This window comes from Oncorhynchus mykiss, chromosome 24 (assembly GCF_057628025.1).
Source record: "Oncorhynchus mykiss isolate SJ-2025 chromosome 24, ASM5762802v1, whole genome shotgun sequence".
Classification (NCBI taxonomy): domain Eukaryota; kingdom Metazoa; phylum Chordata; class Actinopteri; order Salmoniformes; family Salmonidae; genus Oncorhynchus; species Oncorhynchus mykiss.
The window spans coordinates 13,664,866-13,683,590 of record NC_143045.1 but is presented as its reverse complement, the minus strand read 5'-3'; the positions used below and the strand labels follow the sequence as shown (position 1 = coordinate 13,683,590).

The 18,725-nt window shown below is 44.8% G+C and overlaps 1 protein-coding gene across 50 annotated transcripts in view; it reads left to right on the top strand.

Moving 5' to 3' along the window:
• The window catches only part of LOC110503778 (pleckstrin homology-like domain family B member 1), a 93,676-nt gene that overhangs the window by 71,835 nt on the left and 3,116 nt on the right, over positions 1-18,725 (top strand). For 17 of the 50 annotated variants that reach the window (XM_090218351.1, XM_090218349.1, XM_090218343.1 and 14 more), the window contains 9 exons: positions 1,461-1,589; positions 4,016-4,171; positions 4,465-4,575; positions 5,100-5,189; positions 10,149-10,265; positions 15,039-15,141; positions 16,276-16,561; positions 18,136-18,226; positions 18,490-18,636. In XM_090218351.1, the coding sequence (XP_090074477.1) occupies positions 1,461-1,589; positions 4,016-4,171; positions 4,465-4,575; positions 5,100-5,189; positions 10,149-10,265; positions 15,039-15,141; positions 16,276-16,561; positions 18,136-18,226; positions 18,490-18,636 (1,230 nt within the window). Of the gene's footprint in view, positions 1-1,460; positions 1,590-4,015; positions 4,172-4,464; positions 4,576-5,099; positions 5,190-10,148; positions 10,266-15,038; positions 15,142-15,526; positions 15,620-16,275; positions 16,562-18,135; positions 18,227-18,489; positions 18,637-18,725 lie in introns of all 50 variants that reach the window. The other 33 variants (XM_090218363.1, XM_090218358.1, XM_090218359.1 and 30 more) reach the window with 3 other exon arrangements.

The window sequence follows — 18,725 nt, the reverse complement described above, 5'->3', positions numbered from 1 at the left end:
TGTTTCAGCTAGTCATGTCACTCCACTCGTATAGGCTTTATGTTGACACACTTAAACTGACAACCTGAAATGGGGGATTTTCTTGGCTTTCCTTAAGGCTCTTTTAAATCTTGTGATTTGTATATTACTGACCATTTCGGAGAGTGTCCTGCTTCCTGTGTTCAAGTAAGACCGTCAGGGTCTCACGGTTCTGTCTCAGCTACAAATTAAAACAAAAGCTTCAACTAGGAAAACGACCTGTATTGTATTGTCGCCTTCTCTACTTTTATTGCCATTGGTCACAGACAGAGGTGGAGCCAGAGCAGGGTGACAGATTGGAGAAAAGGAGTGCCACTCCAACCCCAAAGCACCGCCCACACCCCTCTCCCACCGACTGACTTTAGAGAATGCAGTAATGATAAAAAAGATTCTGCAGAACGTTTCCCTCTCTCTCCTGCATTGTCTAGTCTACTGTCTATACAGTGGTGGCCCTCTAGGGGTAGTTTACAAGGCGCTTTCACTACAATCAGACCCAAACTCTGTCTCTCCTTATTCCACACATCCTCTCTTCTTCTCAAAACATGTTGGAGGAAAATATCCAAGGTTTTTCCATTTTGACCATCCATTGTGTTTCGAAGGAGGCGAGGAGAGCCGACGCGGGGAGCCTATTGCGAGCTTCTATTCCCTCCAGGGGTTTTGATATCACAGCCTGGGTGTCAGTAAGGCAGTGGTGTAGCGCACTAGAGTTACCCATGCTGACACCGCCTGCACTCAAATGCAATAACAACAAAGATCATTCAGGCAATGCCTACATCCAGTTCTAAACCTGTTCAAAACTATCTGGACTGGCCTAAAGTATTCATACCAAAGTCACATGAGAATCTGGATGGGCTAATAATAATAATCATCATTTTAAAGCCACATGAAAATCTCTTCAGAAAAAAAGTCACCACCCAAAATAGAGCAATCTGACGTCAAAAAACAGCTGAGCCAAAACAAATACACTTCCCATTTCATGTTTGATGAAATAGCAACCTCCTTTTCAATCGCAGACCAGTGTTTTCATGAGCATCGAACCCTGCAACTTAGAAATGTCTGTGAACAAGAAGTCTGTTCAGACCTGTTTGAGGCATGGGATATGTTTTATTAGGCACCGAATGGTGGGGAAAACTGACTTAAACAAGGAGGACATTTTGGCTTTCTATTGCAAAACATTTTTAAAGGTTTTCAGCGTTGTGCCCTAATGAACACGGCCCTGCAGTCCAGCACTTTTAAAGCTAGTCACTGGGGGATTGATTTCACAGTATTATAAACTCCATAGATGCCCCATGTCACTTTTGGCTTATCCACTGTTGTGACCTCTAACATCGGAAGCTTTTTGCATGGCGTGGATTTGAGCAGGTGTGTTTTTTTTGCTTTCTCTCTGTTGTCCCCCACTTCATCTCCTCCCTCCCAACCCGGACGGTGTGTTCTCTTTCTAGGAGAGGGCAAATGTTGACGCAGAGCGCCGAGCCCTGGCGAGCCTCCAGGAGGGTTACAGTGAGCTGAAGAACCAGCTTCATAACTGCCCCGAGTCACTGAGGGAGCAGTTACAGGAACAGCTCAAAAGGGTCAGTCGTCAATCCACCACCAAGACCATCAGCTCAACCACCCCTGAGACCCACCCCCAGAGACAGCAAGCGTACCACGCCCCCACCCACTACCTCCACCCTTGTCTCGGAGCTACACCTATCCACCATTTATCAAGGGAAATTCCAGCAGCGCCACATCGCTATTAGAGTATACTTACCTCCAGATTATTAAAGTACCCCGTAACATGTTCAGGAGAAGCTGAAGTTGTATACTTATGGATTTACAAGTATGTCTACTGAGCTCCTGGATATAGTGCATAGAATGCTGCACTTAACTGTCAAAGATACTGAACTGGAATTCTAATTATATGATAACTAATGTAAAACATTCCTAACATCCAAGAAGATGGCATACCAATTTAGGGTAGGTTTCCTAGACACAGATTAAACCTAGACCTAGACTAAAAAGTACGCTCAATGGAGATTCTACATTGAAAGTGCTTCATAGCTCTGGACTAGGCTTAATCTGTGTATTGGAAACATGCCCTTATAATGATTATGCCAGATGCCAGTCGGTGATTGCTGCATAGTAGGCTACACTATCTTGGTATGATAAGACCTGGTGCATATCTCCTCAGATAGAGTTACTGGGACCTTTACCCCTTTAGCCCCTTGCCTACGTGCTAATGCCACAAGCTGCTGGAATTTCCCCTCTCTCCGCCACACCTATGTGCTTTGCCTCTGAGCAAACGGGAGGAGTGTCAAAATGGCGTCTGGTGACGTCGGGGCGAGGTGCTGCATTGTGGTGATTTTTGGGTCATATGTGCATTGCATGCGTTTCACACAGGAGTGTGTGTTGTCTGTCTGGTTGATACAGTCTCTGAGTCTGGAAGCATCCCTCTCTTCTTGATTTGTGATGGCTTATAACCCCTTAATAACTGCTTACTAATCTATTAATGTCGGCACTTACCACCTCCACTTCCTGTCCTACTCTCTTTTCAAATCTTTCCTCTGAATGGAAATGTGTGTTTTGTGTCTGAATAATGTTTTATATCGTCAGCTCTCTGAAAAGTCAGTCCATAGAAAGTGAATCTTGCATTTTGTCAGGCAGTGCAACTATTTATCAGCCAATTACATTTAGCACGTTAGCTCTATTCACTTTGCTGTCCTATCCACGTAGAGTAGCATGACACATTGGCTGACTGACTTGACATGAGAAGAAATGGGGGGAGCACATGGACAAAAATACATGTACAAATGTTTTCCGTTGCGTGCACTGATGAACACGGCCCAAGTTTGCTGAAGACATCCTTCAGAGGTACGACAGGGGCCCTTGAGTGACCTGCTCTCCAAACACGAGGGTCTGGAGATGTCAGTGATGACATAAGTGTTCCGACGCCCCGAGCCTTCACTCGTTATCGTCAGTAACGCTCCGATGAACTGACCACAAGGGCAGGCCCTCGTCTTTCCCCCTCCAAAGCATAAGTGGCCCTCTCTCACAAATATGTGTGTGTGTTTCTTGGGTTTATCGATCTAAAGGGTCAAGACATTCAGTTGGGTTCTCACATTCAAATCAGCTATAAAATGCAGTATAGAAGATAGTACTTAAGTATTACTACAGTAAAAGCACAGTATTACCTTTCGTAACATATAGATAGTGGCCCTTTTGGTTTCTCATTTTTGGGATTAGTATTGGTGCAGCAGAGAAGACTGCTTGTCACCAATCAATCAAACTACTGGGCTAGAAAATGTTCCAACTTATTAGACTCACATGAGCAGAATGCCTGTAATATTGATAGCTGTGTATACCACATCATTTTCACAAGGGTATGGTGCTTCTGTATTGGTGGCATAGTGAAATACAAACCAAGGACACAATAAAGAGTCTAATAGTAAAGTTAACCCAAACAACATAATATTAAAGTCTATCAAAGCATGATCAAAGTAGTCATATAGTGCCAAACAGAACTCCACCAATCCTTAGATAGAACCTCCATATGCAGCTTAGTCTGTCTAAAATGACAACGCAGTACTCTTTTGAATCACGTTCTTTCTGTGGCCTACCTACCACCCCTGGTTGTGCTGGCTTGGCTTGGGCCTTGACCGCCCCGGCTCAGGAGCATGGTCATTGGAGAGAGCAATGGGGGGCGGAGGGGGTGACCCTGTGGTGACCTTGTGGGTCTGTCTGTCTGTCTCTTGGGGTTGGGTAGTTGTTGGTACTTTAGAACCCTTTTCACACTATTGTGCCAACCACACCAGACTCTGCTGGCTCGGGTATGTTCTCCACACATTGTGCGTTCTAGCACAATTCTAGCATCTATGGCGAATGGATGAATACGTTACCAGGCCAGCCAAATACAGCTCGGCTTTGCTTGGCTCAGCAGTGTGAAAACGGTATATTATAGGAGGCTGAGGCCTGGTGTGGTTGTAACCCATTGTGATGGGCTCTGTGTGGGGTTCGACAGGAGGGCGAGACCCTGGAGTCAGAGACAAAACAGTTTGAGGACCTGGAGTTCCAGCAGCTGGAGAGGGAAAGCAGCCTGGAGGAGGAGAGGGAGACCATCAGCCAGCAGCTGCTGCAGGAGAGGGATGAGTACCACACCAGCGTGGCCAAGAGAAAGGTAATGGACTGGACCACAATGGCTGCTCCTATCTATTCTGGCAACCCTTCATCATATCTGGAGCTGTGAATATGAATGTCTGTCAGAGAAACATCCTAATTTCTGATGATGGCCAAATACCTTTCCAGGTTGAGTGTAAATAGTATGATTATTCACGTCAAGAATGGTGTTGGTGGGGATACCTGACAAAGACATGATAGACCATTACTGCTTTGTTTTTGGTGTAGTGTATATTTGTCATCTTGTTGAGTACCCCTTTAATTCAGCAGTAACGCTCTAAACATGTTTTCCAGGACAAGATGGCAGCTCTGGAAGGCCAGGCCAGTCAGCTGGGACAGCAGGCTTCTCAGGAGTGTGACAGGCTGGCTAAGGACAGGAACCTTACCCTGCAGATTCTCCATAAGGTAACATTACAATACAGTTCATATCTGTCCCAGCAGCCACTCTACAATCTACTCATATACAGAAATGACATTGTGAAACCACTTTTGACCATGAAACCACTTTTGAAAATAACTCATTTGAATCATTATCGCTCTCTGGTCTTGTTTGACAATGTGAGAATCACACACAAATACATTACCACATGCAGGGCAATGTGCCATGCCAGCCACCTCATATTAAGGCAATTAATTAAGAGCTCGTTGGCGGATTTCCCATTTGTTGACATTTCACTTCATTACTCGGCACATGTGCTGCCTTGTCCCCGGCTTGTCCTCTGCAGTGGCACATTTTCTAATTTGGTAAAGAAACTATGGCAATCCATAATCAGGACAGAGTCAGAGACTTACATACTTTCAGTAATGTAAGGTACAAGAAGCTATGTCTTAATACGAGCATACTGTAACCAGGGCATAGTGATGGGTGAGGTAAGCTGTCCTTTGGTCTTGTCACAGTCTCATGTGTTTCTGGTGTCTCTGTGTTCCAGGAGAAAGAGAGGCTATCGGCCTTAGAGAAGAGGTACCTCAGCCTTACCGGAGGAAGATCTTTCCCTAAGTGTTCCAGCACCATGAAAGAGGTGAGGGGTGTTTATCTTACCGACTAAGAGGTCACTCCTACAGATATCAGTTATCTATCATGACCCAGACGGATGAACGGACCTCCACTCGGATCACTTGTCTAAAAACCACACTCCTTAATTTGTGAAAGACCAACAAAGACTACCAACAAAAATTAACAATGGAGAAAATGCACTCCTAGATATTTTCATTTGCAAATAGTAGGCTACTAGATTTCTATGATACACCTGTTGTCCTCAATGATTTATTTCCCATGAGTGCAACCATGAGTCAAACTGCTTTGATCGGATAATTCAGATCCGACTGATGTATTTTTTGGGATTGGAAACATCTGCAATTTGATGGTGGATTGCACATAATATCTCAACTCAGGCCAGCGAGATACAAATCTGGCCTGAATCCCTGGGCTGCGTTGTTTATTCTGAAAACATGAACCAATTAGTCTCGTGCTAAACTCCCATTCGGACACAACCTATCAACCTGCGTTCTCATGCATTTAGAGCAAGTTCATTACATGAGATGCCTATCAGTTTCATTGTTGAATTGGATATAATGGGCTCTTTTAGACCACTGTAAACTAGCCCTATTAAACTGAGTATAACCCTTACAGGGGCACTCATTGTACATAACACCTATGTTTTTGTGATTGACACTTATTATCCCAGTACTGTATTGACACCTAGTGTAAGTTAGAGGGACACACACCGTAACTGTACACTACAGCAACAGGAGCTGAAACCAGTGTCCCTGACTTCCTATTGAAACAGGAATTGCTCCATATCAGCCAGACTGACCTGTTAGAGGACTCCCACTCCCAGCATCCTCTCTGCCGTCCCGCTGCTTCCTATTTAAGCGCCGCCTCTCAGTTATACCCAGGGGGCAGCCCGACAGAGGTAACCAGACTGTCAGTGTAACTGTTCCTGCATGACACCTGAGCTCACTCACTGTAACCCCCCTATGCACAGTCTATTCGTCTAAAACTTAAAGGCCCACTCTGTGATATTTACAGCTTTATAGGAAACCAAGCTCCGAGGCTGGTGTTTTTAATGTTGTTTTTTCATTAAGGAGTGGGTCTTTCAGAAGTCTGTGAGTTATGTCTTGTTACACCCAATCACTCCCAGCAAATTGCACCCCACCCCCCATATGTAAAAACACATTCGGTGTGAGGCCCTGGAAGTACAATACTGATTTGAATGCCGTCATTGTTTGTCTTTATGAAATACTTGGTCTGTTGGATGAACTATGGACATTTTAATTGATGTTATCTCTTCAACTTTTAGAATGGGGGAAAAAGCATAAACAACTCTTGCTACAACTGGGATGTTAAGATGCTGTGTTTGTGTGAAGGTTTAGCCAGAGGCTCACATGCACAGTGCTTTCTCTCATTGAAGTGTACTACTCTGTTTGGTTTGTGTAGTGCACTTCTTTCTCTCTATTAGCATTTTGCTATCCTTTGAAGATGGGTAGAGCTTGTTGACATCTCTGTTATTGTATTCTTTCACCACGTGTTTTCACTTCTCCAGCTCGATGTGAGCCTTGGAAATTATAGGGTAGAGAAGTGCTGTGTTCTTTGTTTTTTTCCGTTCATATAGTTGTTCGTACTTTTCACACAAGCTTATGTGTTTGTTTTAAAAACACGATAAAACAGCAGCTTGTCCCGGAAGGTTGTAAAGTGTGTATCTGCACGAGCACATTTCTGATATGGGTGCACATCCGTGTGTGTGTATGAGTATTCATATTATGAAAAGGACGTGTCATGGAGTGAGCTCATGGCCTCTTGTCCTGTTTGGTTTGCGTTGCTTTGCGTTGGCTCTCAGGAGTACATGAAGCTCTCTGATGTCTATGAGATGTTTGGGAGTGATTGCCATGACACCCAACTCACCACCTCTGCTCAGCACGGCCTCTCGCTCACCCTAGATGCAGCTGTACCCTGCGAGGTACCATTGCCCTCTCTCGCTCACTATGCCTCTCTCTATCTCTCCTTATCACTTGCCCTCGGTTTCTGTTTCTCTCTTTCTCTCACTCCATCTTTTCATTCTTTCACCTGTCTCTCTAGCAGTCCGCTTCTAGGTAGCTTACTGTAGTGTATTGGCTTTCTGCTAAATGGCCCTGTCCTTGATATAATCAGCTCTTCTGCATTACTGAATGAGGATAATGGTACCAGACCTGGATCAACTACATACAGTGCATTCGGAAAGTATTCAGACTCCTTGACTTTTTCCACGTTTGGTTACGTTACAGCCTCATTCTAAAATGGATGAAATAGTTGTTTTCCCTTATCAATCTACACACAATACCCCATAATGACATAGCTAAAACAGGTTTTTAGAATAAATAAATAAAAAAAGTATTAAAAATAAAAAATAACATTTACATAAGTATTCAGACCTTTTACTCAGTACTTTGTTGAAGTACCTTTGGCAGCGATTACAGCCTTGTAAATACACCTGTATTTGGGGAGTTTCTCCCATTCTTCTCTGAAGATCCTCTCAAGCTCTGTCAGGTTGGATAGGGAGCATCGCTGCACAGCTTTTTGATGTTAGACCGGGTTCGTCCGGGCTCTGGCTGGGCCACTCAAGGATATTTAGAGACTTGTCCCGAAGCCAGTCCTGCGTTTTCTTGGCTGTGTGCTTACGGTCGTTGTCCTGATGGAAGATGAACCTTTGCCCCAGTCTGAGGTCCTGGAGCAGGTTTTCATCAAGGATCTTTCTGTACTTTGATCCGTTCATATTTCCCTCGATCCTGACTCGTCTCCCAAAAATGTCAAAAAAACTGTTTTCGCTTTGTCATCCATTTTAGAATAAGGCTGTAACGTAATCAAATGTGGAAAAGGGGAAGTGGTCTGAACACTTTCCGAATGCACTGGATGTCATATGCATTCAAGTACTTGCCAGTATTTTAGGTGAGCTTGATTTAGCTTGGGGCTTGCACTTTTGGAGCTTTTTCATTGATTCCATTGTACCAGGCAAACTGAAGCACAGCTCAAGTATTTGACATATGTATTTGAGCCAGGTTTGGATGGTACGATGGGTTGATATTATAGAAAGACTATCCATGTGTGAGTCAGGTTTACTGCCATCTATTTCACATGCTGTCCTTGTTGCTGCTGTTTTCCTCCCTGTTGACGTGTCCTCTGCCATTGTTTCCCTCTTTCCTTCTTTGCCCTTTGACCTCCTGTCTGCCTTACTATCTGTGGCTCCCTGAATGAAAGGAGTACGTGACTGTGGGCCAGTTAACTCAGTTCTTTGGGATGCCGAAGGTCGAGTCCTCCCCTACCTCTCCTCTCCGGCCCCTCCAGTCAGGAGCTGGAGACCCCGCCTTCTCCTGCCTCTCCTTTCGTCACGGCTCCTCCCCCTCTCTCTCTGTTGAGGTGTGTCTGGTCTCTCGCTCTGTTTCTTCTCACCCACCTCTCCTCCACCTCTCGTTTGAAGATGCCCTGAATGCCCCCTCTACCCCAGTGGCCAAAGCTGGTTGGAATGACGTCATTACAACCAGTTGTCAATCATGTTTGTAATTGGTTGTAAACTGGTTCTATTGACGTCATTTCAACCAGTGTTTCCCCATTGAGACACTTTTGTGTTAGCATTTGCTGATATTTCAAGAAGATGAACATTGACACACACAAAAAACATAACATTTAGAAAAATATTTATATTTCTATCACTAACAGATCCTCTTATTTGCTCATTAATGCATTATTTTCTTAATTCTCTTCCTCCTCCACTCCCTTGCTCTGTCCACTCTGTTTTTTGCCTCTCTGCTGCCTCTTACTGTGGACTCTTAACTGCGGCCCTCCAGTATCAGCCAGAGTGCAGTAGGCCTCAAATCCCCACTCTCGATTTAGAGCAGTGGTACCAGGAGGTGATGGCTGCTGTGGAGAGCAGCCAGATCTGCCCCCCTCCCCCTCTCCCAGCTAAACCTCTATCCACTCGCAGGCCTATGCAGGTAATTCTCAGAGGCGCTGCCTTCTCCTTTCTCTTCCTCCCCTCTTCCATTGTTTCTGTTCTGTCTTCCCATGAAAATGGCTTTTCCAAGTGCATTGTGCTTTGTTGATTGATTTAATATATCAATGATGGTCTGTCTGGGCTTGCATGTCACTCATGCGTTGTGAATTCTTTGAGCATCTTCCACATGCTTTACGGTAATCTGTTAGTATGTTTTGTCAGTATTCAATCAAGCAGTAGTACCACTCATGGATGTCATTACATTGCACTGGAATATAAAATGTTCAACCGGGTTGAATCTTCAAAAATGATCCTGTATTATGTGCATTGTATTACATTTACTACCAGGTTATACTACAGTACACACAAGCACAGCCAAAGGGTTGAGGTCAATTCCAGGTACTAAATTGACCCTAACCTGGGTATAGCCTAGACTGCAATCAATATCTGATGATTTACTGGCACAATGAAAAGCCATAAGACCTCATACTGTATGGCCAACTGAGGTTGTGGGACGAACCACCTGAAGGTTGTGGTTACACACTGACATCTGCCAGTAAAGCACTTTGACACTGACTCTGTCATTACACCTGTGGGAGGAATCAAAGGACCACCAATAAAAAGGATGCTGCTCTTGCTGACGTAATAATCACCGTCTCTGGCTGTGTCTGATGACAGTAGTAGTAGTAGTAGTAGTAGTAGCAATTAAATTTCACTCACCAAAAGTAGGTTGCTTTAGCATTTCGAAGATGTCAATCAATATGTTGGTTGAATTGAAATGTCAATAAATGTGCCTTTTTTGAAATGCTAAAGAAACCTATTGTTTTGTATTTGTACTCTACTCTCGACTTCTCACAGCATCTCCCACCAGACAAGTTTGGAATAAGCACCACAGTTTATATTCCTCATTCCATTTAATGTAATACATGTTTTACTATGTGCGCGGTAACCGCAAAAAAATGAGTCTACGGCGTTTGATAGCTGATCCTGGACCGTCTTCACTCCTCCTCCCAGGGGTTCCGTTCCAAGCTGGACAGTGATGCTAGGCAGACGGTACATCAACCCAAAGCAGGCTCCGGATCCCATCTGCAGTACGTAGCCACTACACTGGGACGCAACACAACCTCCAAGGTAAACCTCATCACCTCCGCTCCATCACTACTGGTTGGCTAGTAGGGTCTTCAGCGATGATGTAGTAATCAACTATTATTATTTAAGGCTCATTTGAATAGTACACATTTGCTGCTAAATCTGAATTGCATCCTACTCAGGCCTAAAATGCATACAACCAAATGAAAATAGAAGGTACTGGTGTTGGAGGGTGGTCAAGTTCATGGCTGGATTGTGTAGTACTCTTCTGAGGCCATTTGCTGTAATCTTGTGATTTAGCTAGCTTCATCATAATAGTTCAGTTTCCATGAGAAAAGGCTACAAGCACATAGGGCCCTTGTACACAATCAATTTGAAGGTACACTACATGACCAAATGAATGTGGACACCTGCCAGTTGAACATCTCATTCCAAAATCATGGCCAATAATATGGAGTTGGTCCCCCCTTTGCTGCTATAACAGCCTCCATTCTTCTGGGAAGGCTTTTCACTAGATGTTGGAACTTTGCTGCGGGGACTATCTGCCAATCATCCACAAGAGCATTAGTGAGGTCGGGCACTGATGTTGGGCAGTTAGGCCTGGCTTGCATTCAGAGTTCCAATTAATCCCAAAGGTGTTCGATGGGTTTGAGGTCAGGGTTCTGTGCATGCCAGTCAAGTTCTTCCACACCGATCTCGACAAACCATTTTTTAAACATTTTTGTGTGTTTTTTGTGTGTGTGAATTTTACCCCTTTTTCTCCCCAATTTTGTGGTATCCAATTGTTTAGTAGCTACTATCTTGTCTCATCGCTACAACTTCCGTACGGGCTCGGGAGAGACGAAGGTTGAAAGTCATGCGTCCTCCGATACACAACCCAACCAAGCCGCACTTCTTCTTAACACAGCGCGCATCCAGCTCGGAAACCAGCCGCACCAATGTGTCGGAGGAAACACCGTGCACCTGGCAACCTTGGTTAGCGCGCACTGCGCCCGGCCCGCAACAGGAGTCGCTGGTGCGCGATGCGTCAATGATATCCCTACCGGACAAGCCCTCCCTAACCCGGACGACTCTGGGCCAATTGTGCGTCGCCCCACAGACCTCCTGGTCGCGGCCGGTTGCGTCAGAGCCTGGGCGCGAACCCAGAGTCTCTGGTGGCACAGCTGACGCTGCAGTACAGCGCCCTTAACCACTGCAACCCGGGAGGCCCGACAAACCATTTCTGTATGGACCTCGCTTTGTGCACGGGGGCATTGTCATGCTGAAACAGGAAAGGGCCTTCCCCAACAAAGTTGGAAGCACAGAATCATCTAGAATGTCATTGTATGCTGTAGCGCTATGACTTTTTTTTTAAAGGGGTATAGCCCGAACCATGAAAACAGCCCCAGACCATTATTCCTCCTTCACCAAACTTTACAGTTGCCACCATTGATTCAGGCAGGTAGCATTCTCCTGGCATCCGCCCATATTTTGTCTGTCGGACTGCCAGATGCTAAAGCGTGATTCATCACTCCAGAAAATGCGTTTCCACTGCTGCAGAGTCCAATGGCGGCACACATTACACCACTCCAGCCGACGCTTGGCATTGCACATGGTGATGTTAGGCTTGTGTGTGGCTATGCTCGGCCATGGAAACCCATTTCATGAAGCTCCCGACGAACAGTTCTTGTGCTGACGTTGCTTCCAGAGGCAGTTTGGAACTCAGTAGTGAGTGTTGCAACCGAGGACAGATGATTTTTACGCGCTTCAGCACTCTGCGGTTCCGTTCTGTGAGCTTGTGTGTCCAACCACTTCGCGGCTGAACCGTTGTTACCCCAAGAAGTTTCCACTTCACAATAATGGCTCTTACAGTTGACCGGGGCACCGGGGCACTGTTGGAAAGATGGCATCTTATGACGGTGCCACGTTGAAAGTCACTGGCCAATCTACTGCCAACGTTTGTCTATGGAGATTGCATGGCTGTGTGCTCGAAATAGCCGAATCCACTAATTTGAAGGGGTGTCCAGATACTTTGGTGTATATCGTGTATGTACAGTGCCTTGCGAAAGCTTTCGGCCCCCTTGATCTTTGCGACCTTTTGCCACATTTCAGGCTTCAAACATAAAGATATAAAACTGTATTTTTTTGTGATGGATCAACAACAAGTGGGACACAATCATGAAGTGGAACAAAATTTTTGGGATATTTCAAACTTTTTTAACAAATCAAAAACTGAAAAATTGGGCGTGCAAAATTAGCGCCACCTTTTGCTGCGATTACAGCTGTAAGTCGCTTGGGGTATGTCTCTATCAGTTTTTCACATCGAGAGACTGACATTTTTTCCCATTCCTCCTTGCAAAGCAGCTCGAGCTCAGTGAGGTTGGATGGAGAGCATTTGTGAACAGCAGTTTTCAGTTCAATCCACAGATTCTCGATTGGATTCAGGTCTGGACTTTGACTTGGCCATTCTAACACCTGGATATGTTTATTTTTGAACCATTCATTGTAGATTTTGCTTTATGTTTTGGATCATTGTCTTGTTGGAAGACAAATCTCCGTCCCAGTCTCAAGTCTTTTGCAGACTCCATCAGGTTTTCTTCCAGAATGGTCCTGTATTTGGCTCCATCCATCTTCCCATCAATTTGAACCATCTTCCCTGTCCCTGCTGAAGAAAAGCAGGCCCAATGAGGAGACTCTCAGTTAGATAGCAGATGCTCAGTTTTTCCAAAAATATTATTTGTGTATTAGAAATAGCTCCGTTTTGTACATCACATTTGGCTACCAAAAAAACCCGAAAATTCAGTCCTCAAAACGCGAACTTTTTTCCAAATTAACTCCATAATATCGACTGAAAACATGGCAAACGTTGTTTAGAATCAATCCTCAAGGTGTTTTTCACATATCTCTTCGATGATATATCGTTCGTGGAAGCATGGTTTCCCCTCTCAATCAAATGGAAAAATACTTGCACATGGCTTTGCGCACCAGTTTCGACGCAGGACACCAGGCGGACACTTGGAAAATGTAGTCTCTTATGGTCAATCTTCCAATGATATGCCTACAAATACGTCACAATGCTGCCGACATCTTGGGGAAACGGCAGAAGGTCTAAGCTTATTCCTGTCGCATTCACAGCCATATAAGGAGACATTAGAAAACAGAGCTTCAGAAATTCTGCTCATTTCCTGTTTGACGTATCATCTTGGTTTCGCCTGTAGAATGAGTTCTGGGGCACTTACAGACAAAATCTTTGCAGATTCTGAAACTTCAGAGTGTTTTCTTTCCAAAACTGTCAAGAATATGCATAGTCGAGCATCTTTTCGTGACAAAATATCGCGCTTAAAACGGGAACGTTTTTTATCCAAAAATGAAATAGCGCCCCAAGAGATGCAACTGGTTAAACAACACTTTTTATGGATATCTTTTAAGAAATGGCTTTCTTCTTGCCACTCTTCCATAAAGGCCAGATTTGTGCAATATACGACTGATTGTTGTCCTATGGACAGAGTCTCCCACCTCAGCTGTAGATCTCTGCAGTTCATCCAGAGTGATCATGGGCCTCTTGGCTGCATCTCTGATCAGTCTTCTCCTTGTATGAGCTGAAAGTTTAGAGGGACGGCCAGGTCTTGGTAGATTTGCAGTGGTCTGATACTCCTTCCATTTCAATATTATCGCTTGCACAGTGCTCCTTGGGATGTTTAAAGCTTGGGAAATCTTTTTGTATCCAAATCCGGCTTTAAACTTCTTCACAACAGTATCTCGGACCTGCCTGGTGTGTTCCTTGTTCTTCATGATGCTCTCTGCGCTTTTAACGGACCTCTGAGACTATCACAGTGCAGGTGCATTTATACGGAGACTTGATTACACACAGGTGGATTGTATTTATCATCATTAGTCATTTAGGTCAACATTGGATCATTCAGAGATCCTCACTGAACTTCTGGAGAGAGTTTGCTGCACTGAAAGTAAAGGGGCTGAATAATTTTGCACGACCAATTTTTCAGTTTTTGATTTGTTAAAAAAGTTTGAAATATCCAATAAATGTCGTTCCACTTCATGATTGTGTCCCACTTGTTGTTGATTCTTCACAAAAAAATACAGTTTTATATCTTTATGTTTGAAGCCTGAAATGTGGCAAAAGGTCGCAAAGTTCAAGGGGGCCGAATACTTTCGCAAGGCACTGTATCCTGCTCCGGTCACCTGGTGATTGATTAGACCTAGCATATGGTTATATACTGGTAAACAACGGCAGGCATGTGTTACATGATAGTATCAGATTACATTTGATAGTATTAGAACGAGAGCTTGATGTTTATCTGTAGCTGTTGTCACGCGTCAAAGGTATTCCATGCATATTCCATGTGTGGTTGTCTGTGTCGCACTGCTTTGCTTTATCTTGGCCAGGTCGCCAGGTAAATGAGAACTTGTTCATTTTATTTCACGAAATAAAATGTTAAAAATGTTTTATGTATTCACTGGATGTCTTCTTGGCCAGTTGGAAGTAAGTATTTTTGTGTAAACCTTGATGGTTTTTAATATGTGTACTGCCATTGCATTGATATGTAACATTTTGTTGTATGTGTTTTTCATTGTTGTTGTTTTTTCATTTACCTTTATTTAACCAGGCAAGTCAGTTAAGAACAAATGCTTATTTTCAATGACAGCCTAGGAACAGTGGGTTAACTGCCTGTTCAGGGGCAGAACGACAGATTTGTCAGCTCGGGGATATGAACTTGCAACCTTTCGGTTACTAGTCCAACGCTCTAACCACTAGGCTACCCTGCCGCCCCAATTTTGAATTTAATCAATCACTCTCCTTCTTTTGTGTCCTTCCAGAGCCCACTGATGGTTCCCAACAGTACAGGCAGTTTGCCACGGAACTTGGCTGCCACCATGCAGGACATAGAGACCAAGAGAGCGCTAGCCTTACAGCAGAAAGGTAACTGCCTTTTGGGAGGTTTACACCAGGCTACTCTGTCCCATGTTCTGGTCTGAGGCAAGAGTTTCCTTCTTGGGTTCCAGCAGTAAACATCAACATGGAACTAGTATAGTTATGTGTTTTAAGATGGTCCTCTCCAGGTTTCTGTTAACCACATTTGTTGTCTGTCATTTCAAGATTTCCTGTCATGCTTCAGAGAAACCACACCCTGTCCCTGTCTCCATCACCCCACTTCCCCCTCACCCAGTCTCTTCCTCCATGGTTGCCTCCTCCAGCTCCTTTTTAACCACCATGTTGTCCTGTTTGTCTCTCTGTCACCCTGTCCATCTGTTCCTCCATCCCAACCATCCCTCTCTCCATTACTGTCCTCCACTCTCTGCCACAGAGTCCTCCTTGCCTTCCACGTCTGAGTCTCCCTGCTCCACCATGGACAATCCCACAGACAGACAGATAGACAGACAGACCACTCAACCTGGGAGTGGGTTTGGTCTCGTGTTCAACTCATATAAACTCTTCCTTCTTCTCCATGTTCTTGTCTGTCTCCATCCTCCTGCTGAGAATCAACAATGCATGCGTTTGGTGGAAGCAGTGCTTTTCATCTGTCGGGGCCACCTTTTGTTCCCCTTTTAACTTTACAGCTGTTTTTAGATGTCTGTCAGTTATATGATGGATAGCGAGCATGGGTTTGAATTGAAGATGACTACCATGGGTTACTTGATCATGTAGTATTGGTATTTTTGCTGCTACTGTACTTACGGAAGCTTTGGTGATGAGGAAACATGTTGCTGGTTGAATTGAGCTTGGGCTTTTGATAATGCCAAGTACATATATGTTGTATGTTTGATGTATGTGTGGGGCCTGGTTTCATCTGTCGCTGACCTGTGGTATCCTACTTTACATGGACTCACAGGCAATCTTTAGGTTTACTGCCCCTTCATAGCCGGGTGATGCTGATGATCATGACTTTTTGCTTGGCAAGTGGATATGAATCATGTGTGTGTGAGAGTTGGTTAGGGGGTGAGTATGTGTGTCTGCATGCTGAGAGCGCTGCCATACATCCTAGAACTGACATGATAGGGTATCCCTGGATGAGATCAAGCAACCCACAGATCAGCTCTCTCCCTCCACCCTCAGGCCAACAGGTGATCGAGGAGCAGCGGCGTCGATTGGCTGAGCTGAAGCAGCGGGCTGCAGTGGAGGCCCAGTGCCAGTGGGATGCCCTCCACGGCTCTCAGACCCAACTCTACGCCCCCTCACACGCCCACGGCCCTCCCATGGTGCACCACTCCATCCTGCACCACCAGCCGCCGTCGGCGGGCGAGCAGCCGTACGACACACTGAGCCTGGAGAGCTCCGACAGCATGGACACCAGCGTCTCCACAGGCAACAACTCGGCCTGCTCCCCCGACAACATGTCCAGGTCAGAGAAACACACACATGCATATCCTGGAACACACTCACACTGGCTAATTTCTGCCAAGGGATCTCTGACAAGTAACCTCATGGGTCAAATGACTCCTCCCCACGTCCTGTCTGACTGTGAATTGTGCACCATCTGTTAAGCTGTGTCTCGTATCATTAGTCTGTCTAATAGTGACAAAAGAAGCCTGTGTCTGCTCAGCTGTTGTCCATCCACTGTTATCACTATTCTAGTGGATATTTAACGTACAATATAGGGCCTTTTACACTACTGAGCAGAACTAACCCAGGTTGTCTGTCCTGAGCTGGTGTGCTGGAACCATGCGGAAAAGGTCGGTGTGTAAAGTATTCGAGGCAGCACAGTTTGGTTTCAGTCGACACGACAGTGTGAAAAATGTAAAATATTTCTCTAAATCTAGTTCAATCATGCCGTCTTTATCACAGTCAAAAGGTATTCCCAGTTCATACAGAACTCGTCAAGTTTGTTGTCGTGCATGAATTATCGCCGACCATAATGAACAGCGAAACGCTCTTCCGTAAACACATGCCAGAGACTGTTTGCTGAACACTGCCTTCCTCCCAAATAATTTATTCAGCATATTTTATGATCCTGGCTTAGGTGATCACACTGGGTTGTGCCCAAATGGCTCCCTATTCCTTATTTAGTGCACTACTTTTGACCAGAGCCTATGAGCTTTGGTCAAAAGTAGTGCACTCTATAGGGAATAGGGTGATATTTGGGATGCAGGACTGGATACATGTGTAGGCTACAGCAGAAGGGATGTTCCCTTTACTGTCTGTGATTGGTTAAAAGTCAACATTTGTATTTTGGCCAGTTAAACATCTGGGTGAGTGACTGCTGAAATATAGTCAAATGACTAGTTAAAGACACTGCACAGATAGTGGTTGCTCTGAGCCAGTTGATATGAAAGGTAGGATGTGTGTGGTCGCACATAGACAGGACAGATGTGTACATTCCCTTTGCACCTGGTGAAAGCGCAGCTGTTTCTCCACTTTAAACAGGACATCCCAGATTGCTTGTAATCATCAGGCCTAAGCACTCATTAGGGTTGTGTTCAGTAGGCAGGAAATGGAAAATAAACTGTCCAAAGCGGAGTGAAGAGGTTACTATCTGGACATGTCCAATGAGAAACAGTCATTCGTCTTCTGTTGCAAAACGTTTTAGAATGTTGACCTTAATGAACACAACCTTGCACCACCTGGCCAAGACGGGACATTTCCAGTGTATACAGCATTGTATCTCTAAACAGTTACACATTTCATGACCCATTTTATAAACACTCGGTGATAGTTAATAACTGTTTGCGGTAGTTAGTGTCCACATAGTAAGTTACTGTTTTTATGACCAGTGATGAACTGCTTTTTAGGACTTACTTAATCCTCTTTGTTCCTATGTAAGAAGCTTGATGATCTTTAGCCATTTTGGGGGTGGATTTTCAGAACGGGACACAGTTTTCGGACTTAAGAGTATTAATACACTGTAACCCATAAATAAATTGAATGATGGATGTCATTGCTATTTGAGATGTATCTCTGACTGTGTCTGGTTTGCAGTGCCAGTGGGATGGATGCGCTGAAGATCGAGGAGATGGAGAAGATGCTGAAGGAAGCCCACCTAGAGAAGGCCAGGCTCATAGAATCCAGAGTAAGACACTACCTCACATGCCATGGCTAGCTTCCTATCAGATCCCATACTGATGTCTTACTTCAGTGTTACAGCCAGATTAGGACTGGCCACCCCTCGGAGCCTGATTCCTCTGTTTCTTCCCAGTTTCCTGCATTCTAAAGGAGTTTTTCCTGTGCCTCTGCATTGCCTGGTCTTTGAGGTTTTAGGCTGGGTATCTGTAAAGTACTTTGAGGCCATCAGCAGTTGTCAATGTTCATGATCTTTTTCCACCTTCTCTCCAGGAGCGAGAGAGCCATGCCCGTAGGCAGATGCTGGAGGAGGAGAGGAGGCGGCGCGAGGAGGCTGAGAAGAGGCTGCAGGACGAGACGGTGCACAGGCAGCAGCTCGTGGACAAGGAGGTGAAGATGAGGAGCAAGAACTTCTCCCAGGTGAGCCTGAGGCCCAATAACACAAATCCAAACAAAAAGAATATACAGTTTGAGATCTCTCTCTCATCCTGTTAGTCGTACAGGCTTTT